Raw genomic sequence first — 23073 nt, 5'->3', positions numbered from 1 at the left:
TAGTTTCCCGTGGAACTCTGTAGCCAGCGTAGTTTCCCGTGGAACTCTGTAGCCAGCGTAGTTTCCCGTGGAACTCTGTAGCCAGCATAGTTTCCCGTGGAACTCTGTAGCCAGCGTAGTTTCCCGTGGAACTCTGTAGCCAGCATAGTTTCCCGTGGAACTCTGTAGCCAGCATAGTTTCCCGTGGAACTCTGTAGCCAGCATAGTTTCCCGTGGAACTCTGTAGCCAGCATAGTTTCCCGTGGAACTCTGTAGCCAGCATAGTTTCCCGTGGAACTCTGTAGCCAGCATAGTTTCCCGTGGATCTCTGTAGCCAGCATAGTTTCCCGTGGAACTCTGTAGCCAGCATAGTTTCCCGTGGAACTCTGTAGCCAGCATAGTTTCCCGTGGAACTCTGTAGCCAGCATAGTTTCCCGTGGAACTCTGTAGCCAGCATAGTTTCCCGTGGAACTCTGTAGCCAGCATAGTTTCCCGTGGAACTCTGTAGCCAGCATAGTTTCCCGTGGAACTCTGTAGCCAGCATAGTTTCCCGTGGAACTCTGTAGCCAGCATAGTTTCCCGTGGAACTCTGTAGCCAGCATAGTTTCCCGTGGAACTCTGTAGCCAGCATAGTTTCCCGTGGAACTCTGTAGCCAGCATAGTTTCCCGTGGAACTCTGTAGCCAGCATAGTTTCCCGTGGAACTCTGTAGCCAGCATAGTTTCCCGTGGAACTCTGTAGCCAGCATAGTTTCCCGTGGAACTCTGTAGCCAGCATAGTTTCCCGTGGAACTCTGTAGCCAGCATAGTTTCCCGTGGAACTCTGTAGCCAGCATAGTTTCCCGTGGAACTCTGTAGCCAGCATAGTTTCCCGTGGAACTCTGTAGCCAGCATAGTTTCCCGTGGAACTCTGTAGCCAGCATAGTTTCCCGTGGAACTCTGTAGCCAGCATAGTTTCCCGTGGAACTCTGTAGCCAGCATAGTTTCCCGTGGAACTCTGTAGCCAGCATAGTTTCCCGTGGAACTCTGTAGCCAGCATAGTTTCCCGTGGAACTCTGTAGCCAGCATAGTTTCCCGTGGAACTCTGTAGCCAGCATAGTTTCCCGTGGAACTCTGTAGCCAGCATAGTTTCCCATGGAACTCTGTAGCCAGCATAGTTTCCCATGGAACTCTGTAGCCAGCATAGTTTCCCATGGAACTCTGTAGCCAGCATAGTTTCCCATGGAACTCTGTAGCCAGCATAGTTTCCCATGGAACTCTGTAGCCAGCATAGTTTCCCATGGTACTCTGTAGCCAGCATAGTTTCCCATGGAACTCTGTAGCCAGCATAGTTTCCCATGGAACTCTGTAGCCAGCATAGTTTCCCATGGAACTCTGTAGCCAGCATAGTTTCCCATGGAACTCTGTAGCCAGCATAGTTTCCCATGGAACTCTGTAGCCAGCATAGTTTCCCATGGAACTCTGTAGCCAGCATAGTTTCCCATGGAACTCTGTAGCCAGCATAGTTTCCCATGGAACTCTGTAGCCAGCATAGTTTCCCATGGAACTCTGTAACCAGCATAGTTTCCCATGGAACTCTGTAGCCAGCATAGTTTCCCATGGAACTCTGTAGCCAGCATAGTTTCCCATGGAACTCTGTAGCCAGCATAGTTTCCCATGGAACTCTGTAGCCAGCATAGTTTCCCATGGAACTCTGTAGCCAGCATAGTTTCCCATGGAACTCTGTAGCCAGCATAGTTTCCCATGGAACTCTGTAGCCAGCATAGTTTCCCATGGAACTCTGTAGCCAGCATAGTTTCCCATGGAACTCTGTAGCCAGCATAGTTTCCCATGGAACTCTGTAGCCAGCATAGTTTCCCGTGGAACTCTGTAGCCAGCATAGTTTCCCATGGAACTCTGTAGCCAGCATAGTTTCCCGTGGAACTCTGTAGCCAGCATAGTTTCCCATGGAACTCTGTAGCCAGCATAGTTTCCCATGGAACTCTGTAGCCAGCATAGTTTCCCATGGAACTCTGTAGCCAGCATAGTTTCCCATGGAACTCTGTAGCCAGCATAGTTTCCCATGGAACTCTGTAGCCAGCATAGTTTTGTTTCACAATAAAACATATTTTGCATCTTCAAGGTGGTAGGTATGTTGTGTAAATCAAATGATACAAACCCCCCAAAATGCCAGGTTGTAAGGCAACAAAATAGGTAAAAAGGCCAAGAGGGGTGAATACTTTCGCAAGCCAACAAGTCATAAGACTACTGAACATCTAATCACACGGCTGCCCAGACTATTTGCATTGCACCCCCCCCCCCCCCCCGGAACGCTGCTGCGACTCTCTGTTACTATCTCTGCATAAGTCACTTTAATAACTCAACCTACATGTATATATTACCTCAATTTCCTCAACTAACCGATGCCTCCGCACATTGACTCGCTATTGTTATTTTACTGCTGCTCTTTAATTGATTGTTACTTTTATTTCTTATTGTTTTAGGTATTTTTCTTAAAACTGCATTGTTGGTTAAGGGCTTGTAAAGTAAGCATTTCAGTGTAAGGTCTATACCTGTTGTATTCGGTGCATGCGACAATTACAATTTGATTTGATTTGAATAATCTTAAAATGTATTCTAAAACTCACAGGCATCCAGGGCAGAGACATTAAAACTGGTGTACTGTGTTCTCTCTGTCTGGTCTTGGTCAGCACCCGTGCTGCAGCATTCTGTATATTTTGCAGTTGACAAATGGCTTTCTTAGGTAGACCAGACAAGAGAGCATTACAGTAGTCAAGCCTGCTTGTAATAAAAGCATGGATGAGTCTCTCTGTATCATCCTGAGCTAGAAATAGCCCCACCATGGCAATGTTCCTCAGGTGGTAACAAGCAATTTTGTTCAAATGACTCTAAATTTAGAACAGAATCTAAAAAAACAGGTTTTTTACCTGGTCTTTTATCTTTGTTGCCCGTGATTTAAAATGTGCGGGCAGATTCTGTCTTTGTGCTTTGGCTCCAACAATAAGTACCTCGGTCTTGTCTTGATTTAGCCGGAAGGAAGTTATGAGCCACCCAAGTATTTAAATCACTAATACAGTCTTATAATTTATCCGTGGAGCTAACATCCTCTGGTAACACAAAAATGTAAAGTTGTGTATCGTCTGAGTAGCAGTGAATATCATTAAGGTGCTTTCTGATAACGCTGCCACGGGGGGTAACATATATGAACTAAACAGTACCGGACCCAAAATCTAACCTTGTGGAACACCACATGTGATATATATTTTCTCTGAGTTATGTTCTCCAAGGTTGTCAAAAAACTCTTGACCGATTAAATAGGTCCTAAACTAATTTAGAACTGGACCGGTGAGGCCAACCCAGACTGTCTCGAAGTACATCATGGTCACCAGTGTTGAATCTAGCACTTAAATCCAAGAGTACAAGGACAGAGAGCTGTTTGGCATCTGTGTTGGCTCTAAGACCATTTACCACTTTAACTAAGGCTGTGTCTGTGCTGTGGTGGGCCCGAAAAACAGATTGGAATTTTTCAAAAATATAGTTGCCACTAAAAATTATTTTGCTGTTTGAAAACCAATTTCTCCAGAATTTTGCTTAAGAATGGAGGATTGGAGATTGGCCGAAAATTGCTTATAGATGAAGAATCTAGATGACTTTTCACCAGAAGGGGTTTCACCATAACAGTTTTTAGTGCAGTAGGGAAAGTGTCTGTGAACAGGGAATGATTAACATTAGCTTGCACTTCTTCAGATATGCAATTAAAAACTGTTTTGTAACTCTGCTGCAACCTCTCTGTTCCAACCTCTAAAATTTCTGTTCCAACCTTTCTGCTCCATCCTCTCTGCTCCAACCTCTCTGCTCCAACCTCCAACCTCTCTGCTCCATCCTCTCTGCTCCAACCTCTCTGCTCCAACCTCTCTGCTCCAACCTCCAACCTCTCTGCTCCATCCTCTCTGCTCCAACCTCTCTGCTCCAACCTCTCTGCTCCAACCTCCAACCTCTCTGCTCCATCCTCTCTGCTCCAACCTCTCTGCTCCAACCTCTCTGCTCCATCCTCTCTGCTCCAACCTCTCTGCTCCAACCTCTCTGCTCCAACCTCCAACCTCTCTGCTCCATCCTCTCTGCTCCATCCTCTCTGCTCCAACCTCTCTGCTCCAACCTCTCTGCTCCATCCTCTGCTCCAACCTCTCTGCTCCATCCTCTCTGCTCCAACCTCTCTGCTCCAACTTCTCTGTTCCAACCTCTCTGCTCCAACCTCCAACCTCTCTGCTCCAACCTCCAACCTCTCTGCTCCCTCCTCTCTGCTCCAACCTCTCTGCTCCAACCTCTCTGCTCCATCCTCTCTGCTCCAACTTCTCTGCTCCAACCTCTCTGCTCCAACTTCTCTGTTCCAACCTCTCTGCTCCAACCTCCAACCTCTCTGCTCCAACCTCTCTGCTCCAACCTCTCTGCTCCATCCTCTCTGCTCCAACCTCTCTGCTCCATCCTCTCTGCTCCAACCTCTCTGCTCCAACCTCTCTGCTCCAACCTCTCTGCTCCAACCTCTCTGTTCCAACCTCTCTGTGTGTCTTTTGGAGGGTTGGGATAAAACAAAAGTGACATTTCCATTTAACCGTTGTGTTGGACAATACAATCATTTTAGGTGTTGGTTTCCCACAAGCAGATTAAGCCTAGTTCTGTACTAAAAAGCAAGCTCAATGGATGATCTCCATTGGAAATAATGTTTTAAACCAGGACTAAGCTACATCATTGTCTGGGAAACTACCCATAAACCTTGTTGCTTCTTTTCAGATTCCATCCGTACCTTCTGCTGGTCTGAATGCGTCTGTCTCCTCTCCTCCATGTTACTCTAGGCTTGGGAGATGCTCTGGGTTTACACTCCAACAACACGTCCTTCCCCAACGTGGCGGTCAGATGGACAGGGTTAGGTCTGAAGACTGGTGGCGACGCTGTGGAACAGGCCAAAGTGTTTTCAAGTCAAAAGAGACGCATAACCGTTCAACATAATAGAAATTGAATATTTTACCTTGAAAATACTCTAAATATCATAATAATTTGTTTTGGTCCATTTAACAATTATCAAGAGCTACATCAAGAAAATGTAGAACCAGGAATAGATATAGCCCTTGGTTCACTGCAGACCTGACTGCCCTTGACCAGCACAAACATATATTGTGGCGTTCTGTATTAGCATAGAATAGCCCCCGTGATATACAACTTTTCAGGGAAGTTAGTAACCAAATTACACAAGCAGTTAGGAAAGCTAACTCAGCACAAACTCAAAAAAGCACCTCCTCCCAGCTGCCCACTGCACTGAGGACAGGAAACACTGTCACCACCGATAAATCCACTAAATTTGAGAATTTCAATAAACATTTTTCTACGGCTGGCCATGCTTTCCACCTGGCTACCCCTACCAAGGTCAAGTGCCCGGCACCCTCCACAGCAACTCGACCAAGCCTCCCCCATTTCTCCTTCACCCAAAACCAGATAGCTGATGTTCTGAAAGAGCTGCAAAATCTGGACCCCTACAAATCAGCCGGGCTAGACAATCTGGACCCTCTCTTCCTAAAATTATCCGCCAAAATTGTTGCAACCCCTATTACTAGTCTGTTCAACATCTCTTTCGTATCGTCTGAGATCCCCAAAGATTGGAAAGCTGCCGCGGTCATCCCCCTCTTCAAAGGGGGAGACACTCTAGACCCAAACTGCTACAGACCTATATCTATCGTAACCTGCCTTTCTAAGGTCTTCGAAAGCCGAGTTAACAAACAGATCACCGATCATTTCGAATCCCACCGTACCTTCTCCGCTATGCAATCTGGTTTCCGAGCTGGTCGTGGGTGCACCTCAGCCACGCTCAAGGTCCTAAACTATATCATAACCATAAGAGACCTTACTGTGCAGCCGTATTCATCGACCTGGCCAAGGCATTCGACTCTGTCTATCACCACATTCTTATTGGCAGACTCAACAGCCTTGGTTTCCCAAATGACTGCCTCGTTTGGTTCACCAACTACTCCTCCGATAGAGTTCAGTATGTCAAATCGGAGGGCCTGTTGTCTGGACCTCTGGCAGTCTCTTTGGAGGTGCCGCAGGGTTCAATTCTCGGGCCGACTCTTTTCTCTGTATACATCAATGATGTCACTCTTGCTGCTGGTGATTCTCTGATCCACCTCTATGCAGACGACACCATTCTGTACACTTCGTGCCCTTCTTTGGACACTGTGCTAACTAACCTTCAGACGAGCTTCAATGCCATACAACTCTCATTCCGTGGCCTCTAACTGCTCTTAAATTCAAGTAAAACTAAATGCATGCTCTTCAACCGATCGCTGCCCGCACCTGCCCGCCCGTCCAGCATCACTATTCTGGGCGGTTCTGACCTAGAATATGTGGACAACTACAAATACCTAGGTGTCTGGTTAGACTGTAAACTCTCCTTCCAGACCCAAATTAAGCATTTCCAATCCAAAATTGAATCAAGAATCGGCTTCCTATTTCGCAACAAAGCATCCTTCACTCATGCTGCCAAACATACCCTCGTAAAACTGACCATCCTACCGATCCTCGGCTTCGGCGATGTCATTTACAAGATAGCTTCCAACACTCTACTCAACAAATTGGATGCAGTCTATCACAGTGCCATCCGTTTTGTCACCAAAGCCACCACTACCCACCACTGCGACCTGTACGCTCTCGTAGGCTGGCCCTTGCTTCAAACTCGTCGCCAAACCCACTGGCTCCAGGTCATCTACAAGTCTTTGCTAGGTAAAGCCCCGCCTTATCTCAGCTCACTGGTCACATTAGCAGCACCCACCCACAGTACTTGCTCCAGCAGGTATATTTCTCTTGTCACCCCCAAAGCCAATTCCTACTTTGGCCACCTTTCCTCCCAGTTCTCTGCTGCCAATGACTGGAACGAACTGCAAAAATCTCTGAAGCTGGAGACTCTCATCCTCCTCACTAACTTCAAGCACCAGCTGTCAGAGCAGCTCACAGATCATTGCACCTGTACGTAGCCCATCTGTAGATACCCCATCCAACTACCCTATCCCCTACTGTATTTTGTATTTCTTTTGCTCCTTTGCACACCAGTATCTCTACTTGCACATTCATCTTCTGCATATCTATCACTCCAGTTTTGAATTGTTATATCATACATACCTCGCCACTATGGCCTATTTTATTGCCTTTACCTCCCTTATCTTACCTCATTTGCAATCACTGTATATAGACTTTTTGTTTTCTTTTGTTCTACTGTATTGTTGACTGTATGTTTGTTTTACTCCATGTGTAACTCTGTGTTGTTGTATGTGTCGAACTGCTGTGCTTTATCTTGGCCAGGTCGCAGTTGTAAACGAGAACTTGTTCTCAACTGGCCTACCTGGTTAATTAAATAAAGGTGAAATATATATATATTTTTAAAGAGCTATATCAAGAAAAATAGAACATGTTAAGAATCATTTTCTACAGTATGGATAATACAGTATGGATAATACAGTATGGATAACATGGTATGGATAATACAGTATGGATAATATGGTATGGATATTTTTACAGTAAATGTTCTCTGAGAAATATGCAGTCATAATTATCCATAAATAAACTAAAGTGTTTAGAGATAAAACATATCCAGGCTAAATTATCAAAATGATTCAACCGTCCCTCTCTCATCTTCAACATGTACAGTTAATTACTGCTGCTGTTGCCCCAGGGAATCCTTCTGACAAATCAGATGACTCAAATGGTTTCCAAGCCAACTGATCAAATCATGGACTTAATTGAGTTGACATTTGACATCGGTGTCTCAAATGGCACCCTATTCCCTTTATAGGGCACTACTTTAGGCACTATATAGGACACCCTATTCCCTTTTATAGGGCACTACTTTAGGCACTATATAGGAGACCATATTCCCTTTATAGGGCACTACTTTAGGCACTATATAGGACACCCTATTCCCTTTATAGGACACTACTTTAGGCACTATATAGGACACCCTATTCCCTTTATAGGGCACTACTTTAGGCACTATATAGGACACCCTATTCCCTTTATAGGGCACTACTTTAGGCACTATATAGGACACCCTATTCCCTTTATAGGGCACTACTTTAGGCACTATATAGGACACCCTTTTCCCTTTATAGGGCACTACTTTAGGCACTATATAGGACACCCTATTCCCTTTATAGGACACTACTTTAGGCACTATATAGGACACCCTATTCCCTTTATAGGGCACTACTTTAGGCACTATATAGGACACCCTATTCCCTTGATAGGGCACTACTTTAGGCACTATATAGGACACCCTATTCAATTTATAGGGCACTACTTTAGGCACTATATAGGACACCCTATTCCCTTGATAGGGCACTACTTTAGGCACTATATAGGAGATAGGGTGCCATCATTGCGTGCAACGTGTGCCATAAGCGAGGGAACATGTGGAAGGTCACGCAGAGGACAGACGGGTTGTTATTTGGTCTCTAATTTGTCAACGTGCTGGACGATCTTCTGTCAAAACAATTAGTACATAGCATTTACAGTTTACTGCTGTCACGTCTGTTGGATAGTGTATGTCGAGATAGTTCCCCAAACAATACACATTTATATAAATACAATTAAAAACTAAAACATTTCTGATACTGTTTGATTCTCATTTGAAAATATATTGGTATTTTTCTCTCAGTTTAGTACCAAAATAATTACAAACAATTTCAAACTGTATCACAAAGCTAATATATACAATGTGATACAACAGCAGGAGCATCTGAGTGCAAACAATTTGCAGCAGTTTTTGTGCTACAAGGTCACCAACTTGAGAATTTTGTAAATAGGAGACATTGCTTCAAAGTTAAGTTATCTCTCTACATACACTAATGCAGTTAGCAGGGCTCTGGGGCCCAGGGTCTATAAGCTGGGAGGCTTTGTCACCACCGGTTATTTAAATACTGACTGATGCTTTGGAGGTGACAGACATGAGGACATCTCCTAGGCAGCTGGCGCTGGTTCCTGACTGTTGGCCAGCCCCTACCCCTTCTATCCCTCACGTCATCCATCCCCCTCTCCATCCCTCTCAGCATCCCCCTCTCCATCCTACCCTCCATCCCACCCTCCATCCCTCCCTCCATCCCCCTCTCCATCCCCCTCTCCATCCCTCAGTATGTCCCCCCTGCTTCCCCTCTCTTCCAGCCAGCCCCTGCACCATCTACCACCCACTCCATCCCTCCCTCCATCCCTCCATTCCCTCTCTCTCCTCCCAGCACTGACAGAGACCAGTCTGACCGTGGCAGGGATGGTACAGATCCCCTAGGCCATGGAAACCACCAGGGAGAAAACAGAGCACTTGCTGTGAGGGAGGGGTAGGCATCTCAATCTCAGTCAAGAGAGAGAGAGGGAGGGAGGAAAGAGGCGGGGGGAGGAGGGGGAGTAGGGAGGGAGGAGAGGGGAGTAGGGAGGGAGGATAGAGGGGGAGGAGGGAGGTATGGTGGGTAGGCATCTTCCTATCAGTCAAGAGAGAGAGGGGGGAAGGTGGAGAGAGGGGGAGGAGGGAGGGTGGGGTATGCTGGAGAGGAGATGAGAGGGGAGAAGAACACGTGTGGTCCCATATTGAAGCTGACAGGGAGAAAATGAGTGTATCAACAGAGAGTAGTGAACAGAGAGAGAGAGAGAGAGAGAGAGAGAGAGAGAGAGAGAGAGAGAGAGAGAGAGAGAGAGAGAGAGAGAGAGAGAGAGAGAGAGAGAGAGAGAGAGAGAGAGAGAGAGAGAGAGAGAGAGAGAGAGAGAGAGAGAGAGGTAGTATGATGGAGAGGTAGACATCTATCATTTCTCTCAGGCCTTTGAATTCACCAGAGACACTGTCACAACAGACGAGGAGTATCTCCAAAGAACTACACTGAACAAAAATATAAACGCAGGACACAACAATGTCAAAGATTTTACTGAGTTACAGTTCATATAAGGAAATCAGTCAATTTAAATAAATTCATTCGGCCATAATCTCTGTATTTCTGGGAGTACAGTTAAGCATCTGTTGGGAACACATACCTTTAAATAAAGGCATTGAAGCAACATCTCCAGACATCAGTCAGGAAGTTGAAGCTTGGTCGCAAATGGGTCTTCCAAATGGACAATGACCCCAAGCATACTTCCAAAGTCGTGGCAAAATGGCTTAAGGACAACAAAGTCAAGGTATTGGAGTGGTCATCACAAAGCCCTGATCTCAATCCCATAGATAATTGGTGGACAGAACTGAAAAAGTGTGAGCGAGCAAGGCCTACAAACCTGACTCAGTTACACCAGCTCTGTCAGGAGGAATGGGCCAAAATTCACCCAACTTATCGTGGGAAGCTACCTGAAACGTTTGACCCAAGTTAAACTAATAAAAGGCAATGATACCAAAAACTAATTGAATGTATGTAAACTTCTGACCCACTGGGAATGTGATGAAAGAAACAAAGCTGAAATAAATAATTCTCTCTGCTATTATTATGACATTTCACATTCTCTAAATAAAGTGGTGATCCCAACTGACCTAAAACAGGGAATTCTTACCTGGATTAAATGTCAGGAATTGTGAAAAACTGAGTTTAAATGTATTTGGCTGTATGTAAGGTGTATGTAAACTTCCGACTTCAACCGCATATACAGGGAGTACTGGTACAGAGTCAATGTGGATGCTGAAATAATCTGTCTGTAAACAAATGTTGTAAAAATTACTTGTGTCATGCACAAAGTAGATGTCCTAACTGACTTGCCAAAAGTATAATTTGTTAACAAGAAATGTATGGAGTGGTTGAAAAACAAGCTTTAATGACTCCAACCTAAGTGGATGTAAACTTCCGACTTCAACTGTAGCCTCCACATTGACTCTGTACCGGTACCCCCTGTATATAGCCTCCACCTTGAATCTGTACCGTAACACCCTGTATATAGCCTCCACATTGAATCTGTACCGGTACCCCCTGTATATAGCCTCCACATTGACTCTGTACCGGTACCCCCTGTATATAGCCTCCACATTGACTCTGTACCGGTACCCCCTGTATATAGCCTCCACATTGACTCTGTACCGGTACCCCCTGTATATAGCCTCCACATTGACTCTGTACCGGTACCCCCTGTATATAGCCTCCACATTGACTCTGTACCGGTACCCCCTGTATATAGCCTCCACACTGACTCGGTACCCCCTGTATATAGCCTCCACATTTACTCTGTACCGGTACCCCCTGTATATAGCCTCCACATTGACTCTGTACCAGTACCCCCTGTATATAGACTCCACATTGACTCTGTACCGTAACACCCTGTATATAGCCTCCACATTGACTCTGTACCGTAACACCCTGTTTATAGCCTCCACATTGACTCTGTACCAGTACCCCCTGTATATAGCCTCCACATTGACTCTGTACCGGTACCCCCTGTACATAGCCTCCACATTGACTCTGTATCGGTACCCCCTGTATATAGCCTCCACAATGACTCTGTACCGGTACCCCCTGTATATAGCCTCCACATTGACTCTGTACCGTAACACCCTGTATATAGCCTACACATTGACTCTGTACCGGTACCCCCTGTATATAGCCTCCACATTGACTCTGTACCGGTACCCCCTGTATATAGCCTCCACATTGACTCTGTACCGGTACCCCCTGTATATAGCCTCCACATTGACTCTGTACCGGTACCCCCTGTATATAGCCTCCACATTGACTCTGTACCGGTACCCCCCTGTATATAGCCTCCACATTGACTCTGTACCGGTATCCCCTGTATATAGCCTCCACGTTGACTCTGTACCGTAATACCCTGTATATAGCCTCCACATTGACTCTGTACCGGTACCCCCTGTATATAGTCTACACATTGACTCTGTACCGTAACACCCTGTATATAGCCTCCACATTGACTCTGTACCGTAACACCCTGTATATAGCCTCCACATTGACTCTGTACCGGTACACCCTGTATATAGCCTCCACATTGACTCTGTAACGGTACCCCCTGTATATAGCCTCCACATTGACTCTGTATCGGTACCCCCTGTATATAGCCTCCACATTGACTCTGTACCGTAACACCCTGTATACAGCCTCCAAATTGACTCTGTACCGGTACCCCCTGTATATAGCTTCACTACTGTTATTTTACTGCTGTTCTCTAATCATTTGTTATTTGTTATTTTATACTTATCAATTTTGTTCTCAACACTTATTTTTCTTAAAACTGAATTGTTGATTAAGGGCTTGTAAGTAAGCATTTCACTCTAAGGTCTACACCTATTGTATTCGGCGCATGTTACTAATACATTTTTATTTGAACAGACAAACAGCTTTAATAGAAACCTGCCAGTGAATACTGCAGGACAGACAAACAGCTTTAATAGAAACCTGCCAGTGAATACTTCAGGGCAGACAAACAGCTTTAATGGAAACCTGCCAGTGAATACTGCAGGACAGACAAACAGCTTTAATAGAAACCTGCCAGTGAATACTGCAGGACAGACAAACAGCTTTAATAGAAACCTGCCAGTGAATACTGCAGGACAGACAAACAGCTTTACTAGAAACCTGCCAGTGAATACTGCAGGACAGACAAACAGCTTTAATAGAAACCTGCCAGTGAATACTGCAGGACAGACAAACAGCTTTAATAGAAACCTGCCAGTGAATACTGCAGGACAGACAAACAGCTTTAATAGAAACCTGCCTGTGAATACTGCAGGACAGACAAACAGCTTTAATAGAAACCTGCCAGTGAATACTGCAGGACAGACAAACAGCTTTAATAGAAACCTGCCAGTGAATACTGCAGGACAGACAAACAGCTTTAATAGAAACCTGCCAGTGAATACTGCAGGACAGACAAACAGCTTTAATAGAAACCTGCCAGTGAATACTGCAGGACAGACAAACAGCTTTAATAGAAACCTGCCAGTGAATACTGCAGGATAGACAAACAGCTTTAATAGAAACCTGCCAGTGAATACTGCAGGACAGACAAACAGCTTTAATAGAAACCTGCCAGTGAATACTGCAGAACAGACAAACAGCTTTAATAGAAACCTGCCAGTGAATACTGCAGAACAGACAAACAGCTTTAATAGAAACCTGCCAGTGAATACTGCAGGACAAACACACAGCTTTAATAGAAACCTGCCAGTGAATACTGCAGGACAGACAAACAGCTTTAATAGAAACCTGCCAGTGAATACTGCAGGACAGACAAACAGCTTTAATAGAAACCTGCCAGTGAATACTGCAGGACAGACAAACAGCTTTAATAGAAACCTGCCTGTGAATACTGCAGGGCAGACAAACAGCTTTAATGGAAACCTGCCAGTGAATACTGCAGGACAGACAAACAGCTTTAATGGAAACCTGCCAGTGAATACTGCAGGACAGACAAACAGCTTTAATAGAAGCCTGCCGGTGAATACTGCAGGACAGACAAACAGCTTTAATAGAAACCTGCCAGTGAATACTGCAGGACAGACAAACAGCTTTAATAGAAACCTGCCAGTGAATACTGCAGGACAAACACACAGCTTTAATAGAAACCTGCCAGTGAATACTGCAGGGCAGACAAACAGCTTTAATAGAAACCTGCCAGTGAATACTGCAGGACAGACAAACAGCTTTAATAGAAACCTGCCAGTGAATACTGCAGGACAGACACACAGCTTTAATAGAAACCTGCCAGTGAATACTGCAGGACAGACAAACAGCTTTAATAGAAACCTGCCAGTGAATACTGCAGGGCAGACAAACAGCTTTAATAGAAACCTGCCAGTGAATACTGCAGGACAGACAAACAGCTTTAATAGAAACCTGCCAGTGAATACTGCAGGACAGACAAACAGCTTTAATAGAAACCTGCCAGTGAATACTGCAGGACAGACAAACAGCTTTAATAGAAACCTGCCAGTGAATACTGCAGGGCAGACAAACAGCTTTAATAGAAACCTGCCAGTGAATACTGCAGGACAGACAAACAGCTTTAATAGAAACCTGCCAGTGAACACTGCAGGACAGACAAACAGCTTTAATAGAAACCTGCCAGTGAATACTGCAGTGCAGACAAGTATTTTTGGTACAAAACACACAATATTGTTCAGTAGAGTTGTGGTCGTTCAGGATAGATAAATCACCAACTCCTTTCTCCTCCTGTCTTCTTTCCCCTTGAGCATCTAACCCTCTAAGTCACTGTTATGCATTCCTCCTCTGAAATAGAGACAAAATAAACTACTCTGGGCTGCCAACCTTCAGTCTGATGTATACAGACATCTCAGTGCATATAACCACAAGGCTCTGCATGCATCCCAAATGGAACTATTTTCCCTAAGTGCACTCTTTTTGACCGGAGCCTTATGGACACAGTGCACTATGTAAGGAATATGGTACCGTTTGGGACACATCCTCTGTCTTTCTTCTGTTCATGGCAACGACTGTTCAGGTTCAATCAGGCTCCATTGATTGCCAATTAGCCTTCTCAACATTCAGCTTTATTCTCTTGTGTTGCTATCTTTCTCCCTTATCAGGCTGTGGCCTAGTTAATGTTGCTATGCCAGTTTCACTGTTTATAGAGTCAAAGAAAAGAGCGGGCTTACCTTTGTGGATAAACAGGCCATTTTAAATATACCTTTCTGCTACTCAGGCATTTCATATGTACCTTTATGGATCAACAGGCCATTTTAATCGCACCTTTAAAGAGATTTTATCTGAATTTGTCACGCCCTGGCCTTATTATTCTTTGTTTTCTTTATTATTTTAGTTAGGTCAGGGTGTGACATGGGTAATGTTTATGTTTTGTTGGTTTTGGGTGTTTATTTGGTAAAGGGGTTATGGGGTGTAGTAGATGGTTTTGTGTTGAGTGTATATGTCTAGCGTTGTCTATGTTGGTTAGTTATCTAGGAGAGTCTATGGTTACCTGAATGAGTTCCCAATTAGAGACAGCTGATTTCGGTTGTCTCTGATTGGGAGCCTTATTTAGGGTAGCCATAGGCTCTCATTGGTTGTGGGTAATTGTCTATGTAAAACGTTTGTAGCCTGTATGTATGTGCACAACGTTTGTAGCTTCACGGTCGTTTTGTTGTTTTGTTCAAGTGTTTTGTTCGTGTTCATCTTCGTGTTGTATAATAAAAGAAGATGGCTTATTTTCCAACTGCTGCATTTTGGTCTGTCAATCCGCCACACGATCGTGACAGAATTAGAAAAACCTTTATGAATAAAGGTTAAATACAAAAAAAACTTCCTTTGAACATAATTACTAACACACAAGAGCAGACCTTCCCTTTAACATAATAACAAACACACCAGGACAGACCTTCCCTTTAATATAATAACAAACACACCAGGACAGACCTTCCCTTTAACATAATAACAAACACACCAGAGCAGACCTTCCCTTTAACATACTAACAAACACACCAGAGCAGACCTTCCCTTTAACATAATAACAAACACACCAGGACAAACCTTCCCTTTAACATAATAACAAACACACCAGAACAGACCTTCCCTTTAATATAATAAACACACCAGAGCAGACCTTCCCTTTAACATAATAACTAACACACCAGAGCAGACCTTCCCTTTAACATAATAACAAACACACCAGAACAGACCTTCCCTTTAACATAATAACAAACACACCAGAACAGACCTTCCCTTTAATATAATAACTAACACACCAGAACAGACCTTCCCTTTAATATAACAAACACACCATTACAGACCTTCCCTTTAATATAACAAACACACCAGAACAGACCTTCCCTTTAATATAACAAACACACCAGAACAGACCTTCCCTTTAATATAACAAACACACCATTACAGACCTTCCCTTTAATATAACAAACACACCAGAACAGACCTTCCCTTTAATATAATAAACACACCAGAGCAGACCTTCCCTTTAACATAATGACAAACACACCAGAACAGACCTTCCCTTTAACATAATAATAAACACACCAGAACAGACCTTCCCTTTAATATAATAAACACACCAGAACAGACCTTCCCTTTAACATAATAACAAACACACCAGAACAGACCTTCCCTTTAACATAACAAACACACCAGAACAGACCTTCCCTTTAATATAATAAACACACCAGAGCAGACCTTCCCTTTAACATAATAACAAACACACCAGAACAGACCTTCCCTTTAACATAATAACAAACACACCAGAACAGACCTTCCCTTTAACATAATAACAAACACACCAGAACAGACCTTCCCTTTAACATACTAACAAACACACCAGAACAGACCTTCCCTTTAATAATAACAAACACACCAGAACAGACCTTCCCTTTAACATAATAACAAACACACCAGAACAGACCTTCCCTTTAACATAATAACAAACACACTAGAACAGACCTTCCCTTTAACATAATAACAAACACACCAGAACAGACCTTCCCTTTAACATAATAACTAACACACCAGAACAGACCTTCCCTTTAATATAATAAACACACCAGAACAGACCTTCCCTTTAACATACTAACAAACACACCAGAACAGACCTTCCCTTTAACATAATAACAAACACACCAGAACAGACCTTCCCTTTAACATACTAACAAACACACCAGAGCAGACCTTCCCTTTAACATAATAACAAACACACCAGAACAGACCTTCCCTTTAACATAATAACAAACACACCAAAACAGACCTCCCCTTTAACATAATAACTAACACACCAGAACAGACCTTCCCTTTAACATAATAACAAACACACCAGAACAGACCTTCCCTTTAACATAATAACAAACACCCCAGAACAGACCTTCCCTTTAACATAATAACAAACACACCAGAGCAGACCTTCCCTTTAACATAATAACAAACACACTAGAACAGACCTTCCCTTTAACATAATAACAAACACACCAGAACAGACCTTCCCTTTAACATAATAACAAACACACCAGAGCAGACCTTCCCTTTAACATAATAACAAACACACAAGAACAGACCTTCCCTTTAACATAATAACAAACACACAAGAACAGACCTTCCCTTTAACATAATAACAAACACACCAGAGCAGACCTTCCCTTTAATAATAACAAACACACCAGAACAGACCTTCCCTTTAACATAATAACAAACACACCAGAACAGACCTTCCCTTTAACATAATAACTAACACACCAGAACAGACCTTCCCTTTAACAAAATAACAAACACACCAGAACAGACCTTCCCTTTAACATAATAACAAACACATCAGAACAGACCTTCCCTTTAACATAATAACAAACACACTAGAACAGACCTTCCCTTTAACATAATAACAAACACACCAGAACAGACCTCCCCTTTAACATAATAACTAACACACCAGAACAGACCTTCCCTTTAACAAAATAACAAACACACCAGAACAGACCTTCCCTTTAACATAATAACTAACACACCAGAACAGACCTTCCCTTTAACATAATAACAAACACACAAGAACAGACCTTCCCTTTAACATAATAACAAACACACAAGAACAGACCTTCCCTTTAATAATAACAAACACAACAGAACAGACCTTCCCTTTAACATAATGACAAACACACCAGAACAGACCTTCCCTTTAACATAATAACAAACACACCAGAGCACACCTTCCCTTTAAAATAATAACAAACACACCAGAACAGACCTTCCCTTTAATAATAACAAACACACCAGAACAGACCTTCCCTTTAACATAATAACAAACACATCAGAACAGACCTTCCCTTTAACATACTAACAAACACACCAGAACAGACCTTCCCTTTAACATAACAAACACACCAGAACAGACCTTCCCTTTAACATAATAACAAACACATCAGAACAGACCTTCCCTTTAACATACTAACAAACACACCAGAACAGACCTTCCCTTTAACATAATAACAAACACATCAGAACAGACCTTCCCTTTAACATACTAACAAACACACCAGAACAGACCTTCCCTTTAACATAACTAACACACCAGAACAGACCTTCCCTTTAACAAAATAACAAACACACCAGAACAGACCTTCCCTTTAACATAATAACTAACACACCAGAACAGACCTTCCCTTTAACATAATAACAAACACACCAGAGCACACCTTCCCTTTAACATAATAACAAACACACCAGAGCAGACCTTCCCTTTAACATAATAACAAACACACCAGAACAGACCTTCCCTTTAACATAATAACAAACACACCAGAACAGACCTTCCCTTTAACATAATAACAAACACACCAGAGCACACCTTCCCTTTAAAATAATAACAAACACACCAGAACAGACCTTCCCTTTAATAATAACAAACACATCAGAACAGACCTTCCCTTTAACATAATAACAAACACACTAGAACAGACCTTCCCTTTAACATAATAACAAACACACTAGAACAGACCTTCCCTTTAACAAAATAACAAACACACCAGAACAGACCTTCCCTTTAACATAATAACAAACACATCAGAACAGACCTTCCCTTTAACATAATAACAAACACACTAGAACAGACCTTCCCTTTAACATAATAACAAACACACTAGAACAGACCTTCCCTTTAACATAATAACAAACACACCAGAACAGACCTTCCCTTTAACATACTAACAAACACACCAGAACAGACCTTCCCTTTAACATAATAACAAACACACCAGAACAGACCTTCCCTTTAACATAATAACAAACACACCAGAACAGACCTTCCCTTTAACATAATAACAAACACACCAGAACAGACCTTCCCTTTAACATAATAACAAACACACCAGAACAGACCTTCCCTTTAACATAATAACAAACACACCAGAGCAGACCTTCCCTTTAACATAATAACAAACACACCAGAACAGACCTTCCCTTTAACATAATAACAAACACACCAGAGCAGACCTTCCCTTTAACATAATAACAAACACACCAGAACAGACCTTCCCTTTAATATAATAACAAACACACTAGAACAGACCTTCCCTTTAACATAATAACAAACACACCAGAACAGACCTTCCCTTTAATATAATAACAAACACACTAGAACAGACCTTCCCTTTAACATAATAACTAACACACCAGAACAGACCTCCCCTTTAACATAATAACTAACACACCAGAGCAGACCTTCCCTTTAACATAATAACAAACACACCAGAACAGACCTTCCCTTTAACAAAATAACAAAACACACCAGAACAGACCTTCCCTTTAACATAATAACAAACACAACAGAACAGACCTTCCCTTTAACATACTAACAAACACACCAGAACAGACCTTCCCTTTAACATAATAACTAACACACCAGAGCAGACCTCCCCTTTAACATAATAACTAACACACCAGAACAGACCTTCCCTTTAACATAATAACTAACACACCAGAACAGACCTTCCCTTTAACATAATAACAAACACACCAGAGCAGACCTTCCCTTTAACATAATAACAAACACACAAGAGCAGACCTTCCCTTTAACATAATAACAAACACACCAGAACAGACCTTCCCTTTAACATAATAACAAACACACCAGAACAGACCTTCCCTTTAACATAATAACAAACACACAAGAACAGACCTTCCCTTTAACATAATAACAAACACACCAGAGCAGACCTTCCCTTTAATAATAACAAACACAACAGAACAGACCTTCCCTTTAACATAATGACAAACACACCAGAACAGACCTTCCCTTTAACATAATAACAAACACACCAGAGCACACCTTCCCTTTAAAATAATAACAAACACACCAGAACAGACCTTCCCTTTAACATAATAACAAACACACCAGAGCAGACCTTCCCTTTAACATAATAACAAACACACCAGAACAGACCTTCCCTTTAACATAATAACAAACACACCAGAACAGACCTTCCCTTTAACATAATAACAAAGACACCAGAACAGACCTTCCCTTTAACATAATAACAAACACACCAGAACAGACCTTCCCTTTAACAAAATAACAAACACACCAGAACAGACCTTCCCTTTAACAAAATAACAAACACACCAGAACAGACCTTCCCTTTAACAAAATAACAAAACACACCAGAGCAGACCTTCCCTTTAACATAATAACAAACACACAAGAACAGACCTTCCCTTTAACATAATAACAAACGCACCAGAGCAGACCTTCCCTTTAATAATAACAAACACACCAGAACAGACCTTCCCTTTAACATAATAACTAACACATCAGAACAGACCTTCCCTTTAACATAATAACAAACACATCAGAACAGACCTTCCCTTTAACAAAATAACAAACACACTAGAACAGACCTTCCCTTTAACATAATAACAAACACACTAGAACAGACCTTCCCTTTAACATAATAACAAACACACCAGAGCAGACCTTCCCTTTAACATAATAACAAACACACCAGAGCAGACCTTCCCTTTAACATAATAACAAACACACCAGAACAGACCTTCCCTTTAACATAATAACAAACACACCAGAACAGACCTCCCCTTTAACATAATAACTAACACACCAGAACAGACCTTCCCTTTAACATAATGACAAACACACCAGAACAGACCTTCCCTTTAACATAATAACAAACACAACAGAACAGACCTTCCCTTTAACATAATAACAAACACACCAGAGCAGACCTTCCCTTTAACATAATAACAAACACACCAGAACAGACCTTCCCTTTAACAAAATAACAAAACACACCAGAACAGACCTTCCCTTTAACATAACAAACACACCAGAACAGACCTTCCCTTTAACATAATAACAAACACACTAGAGCAGACCTTCCCTTTAACATAATAACAAACACACCAGAACAGACCTTCCCTTTAACATACTAACAAACACACCAGAACAGACCTTCCCTTTAACATAATAACAAACACACTAGAACAGACCTTCCCTTTAACATAATAACAAACACACCAGAACAGACCTTCCCTTTAACATACTAACAAACACACTAGAACAGACCTTCCCTTTAACATAATAACAAACACACTAGAACAGACCTTCCCTTTAACATAATAACAAACACACCAGAACAGACCTTCCCTTTAACATAATAACTAACACACCAGAACAGACCTTCCCTTTAACATACTAACAAACACACCAGAGCAGACCTCCCCTTTAACATAATAACAAACACACCAGAACAGACCTTCCCTTTAACATAATAACTAACACACCAGAGCAGACCTTCCCTTTAACATAATAACAAACACACCAGAACAGACCTTCCCTTTAACATAATAACAAACACACCAGAACAGACCTTCCCTTTAATATAATAACAAACACACTAGAACAGACCTTCCCTTTAACATAATAACAAACACACTAGAACAGACCTTCCCTTTAACATACTAACAAACACACCAGAACAGACCTTCCCTTTAACATAATAACTAACACACCAGAGCAGACCTTCCCTTTAACATAATAACAAACACACCAGAACAGACCTTCCCTTTAACATAATAACAAACACACCAAAACAGACCTCCCCTTTAACATACTAACAAACACACCAGAACAGACCTTCCCTTTAACATAATAACAAACACACCAGAACAGACCTTCCCTTTAACATACTAACAAACACACCAGAACAGACCTTCCCTTTAACATAATAACTAACACACCAGAGCAGACCTTCCCTTTAACATAATAACAAACAGCAACAAACCGGAGATAGCGTGTGGGTACGCAGCTGTGGTTGGTTCAGGAAGCAAACTGAGATTCCAATTCCAATCAATGAGTAACATTTGAATTCTGTTAAATTCCTGAATTGACTGAATTGAAATGGAACAGACTCCAACCCTGTTTTGAATTGGGGCTTTTCCCAGTTTCCATTATTATTTTCTTGTATTAATTTACATTTAGTAGCAATAACTAAAGGCACACATAGTGTTACAAGGAATATAACAACAAAAACAACAACAACAGGAGAAAAACAACAGCATACCTAAGATCTTGAGTTCTGCGCTGCAGTAGATGGCTCCGTATTTGTTCTCAGCGACACACTGGTACATCCCAGAGTCAGCCTGCTGGACCTTCTGGATGATGAGCTCGCCATTCCCCATCTCCACCCTGCTCTGAAACACAACATACTCCATTCACCACCTCCACCCTGCTCTAAAACAGAACATACCCCATTCACCATCTCCACCCTGCTCTGAAACACAACATACCCCATTCACCACCCTGCTCTGAAACACAACATACCCCATTCAGCATCTCCACCCTGCTCTGAAACACAACATACCCCATTCAGCATCTCCACCCTGCTCTGAAACACAACATACCCCATTCAGCATCTCCACCCTGCTCTGAAACACAACATACCCCATTCACCACCCTGCTCTGAAACACAACATAACCCATTCACCATCTCCACCCTGCTCTAAAACACAACATACCCCATTCACCACCCTGCTCTGAAACACAACATACCCCATTCACCACCCTGCTCTGAAACACAACATACCCCATTCACCACCCTGCTCTGAAACACAACATACCCCATTCAGCATCTCCACCCTGCTCTGAAACACAACATACCCCATTCACAATCTCCACCCTGCTCTGAAACACAACATACCCCATTCACCACCTCCACCCTGCTCTGAAACACAACATACCCCATTCACCACCCTGCTCTGAAACACAACATACCCCATTCAGCATCTCCACCCTGCTCTGAAACACAACATACCCCATTCACCATCTCCACCCTGCTCTGAAACACAACATACCCCATTCACCACCCTGCTCTGAAACACAACATACCCCATTCACCATCTCCACCCTGCTCTGAAACACAACATACCCCATTCACCACCCTGCTCTGAAACACAACATACCCCATTCAGCATCTCCACCCTGCTCTGAAGCACAACATACCCCATTCACCATCTCCACCCTGCTCTGAAACACAACATACCCCATTCACCACCCTGCTCTGAAACACAACATACCCCATTCACCACCCTGCTCTGAAACACAACATACCCCATTCAGCACCCTGATCTGATACACAA

General features: G+C 42.7%; 1 protein-coding gene across 4 annotated transcripts in view; it reads right to left on the bottom strand.

The window, feature by feature from the left end:
* The window catches only part of LOC129831624 (contactin-5-like), an 804231-nt gene that overhangs the window by 194220 nt on the left and 586938 nt on the right, over window positions 1-23073 (bottom strand). For all 4 annotated transcript variants that reach the window (XM_055894962.1, XM_055894963.1, XM_055894964.1 and 1 more), the window contains 2 exons: window positions 21999-22128; window positions 4779-4923 (listed from right to left, as the gene is read on the bottom strand). In XM_055894962.1, the coding sequence (XP_055750937.1) occupies window positions 4779-4923; window positions 21999-22128 (275 nt within the window). The remainder of the gene's footprint in view (window positions 1-4778; window positions 4924-21998; window positions 22129-23073) is intronic.

Source organism: Salvelinus fontinalis, chromosome 33 (genome assembly GCF_029448725.1).
Source record: "Salvelinus fontinalis isolate EN_2023a chromosome 33, ASM2944872v1, whole genome shotgun sequence".
In the NCBI taxonomy this organism is placed as follows: Eukaryota; Metazoa; Chordata; class Actinopteri; order Salmoniformes; family Salmonidae; genus Salvelinus; species Salvelinus fontinalis.
The sequence above is the reverse complement of the archived record's forward strand: the minus strand, read 5'-3'. Positions and strand labels throughout refer to the sequence as shown.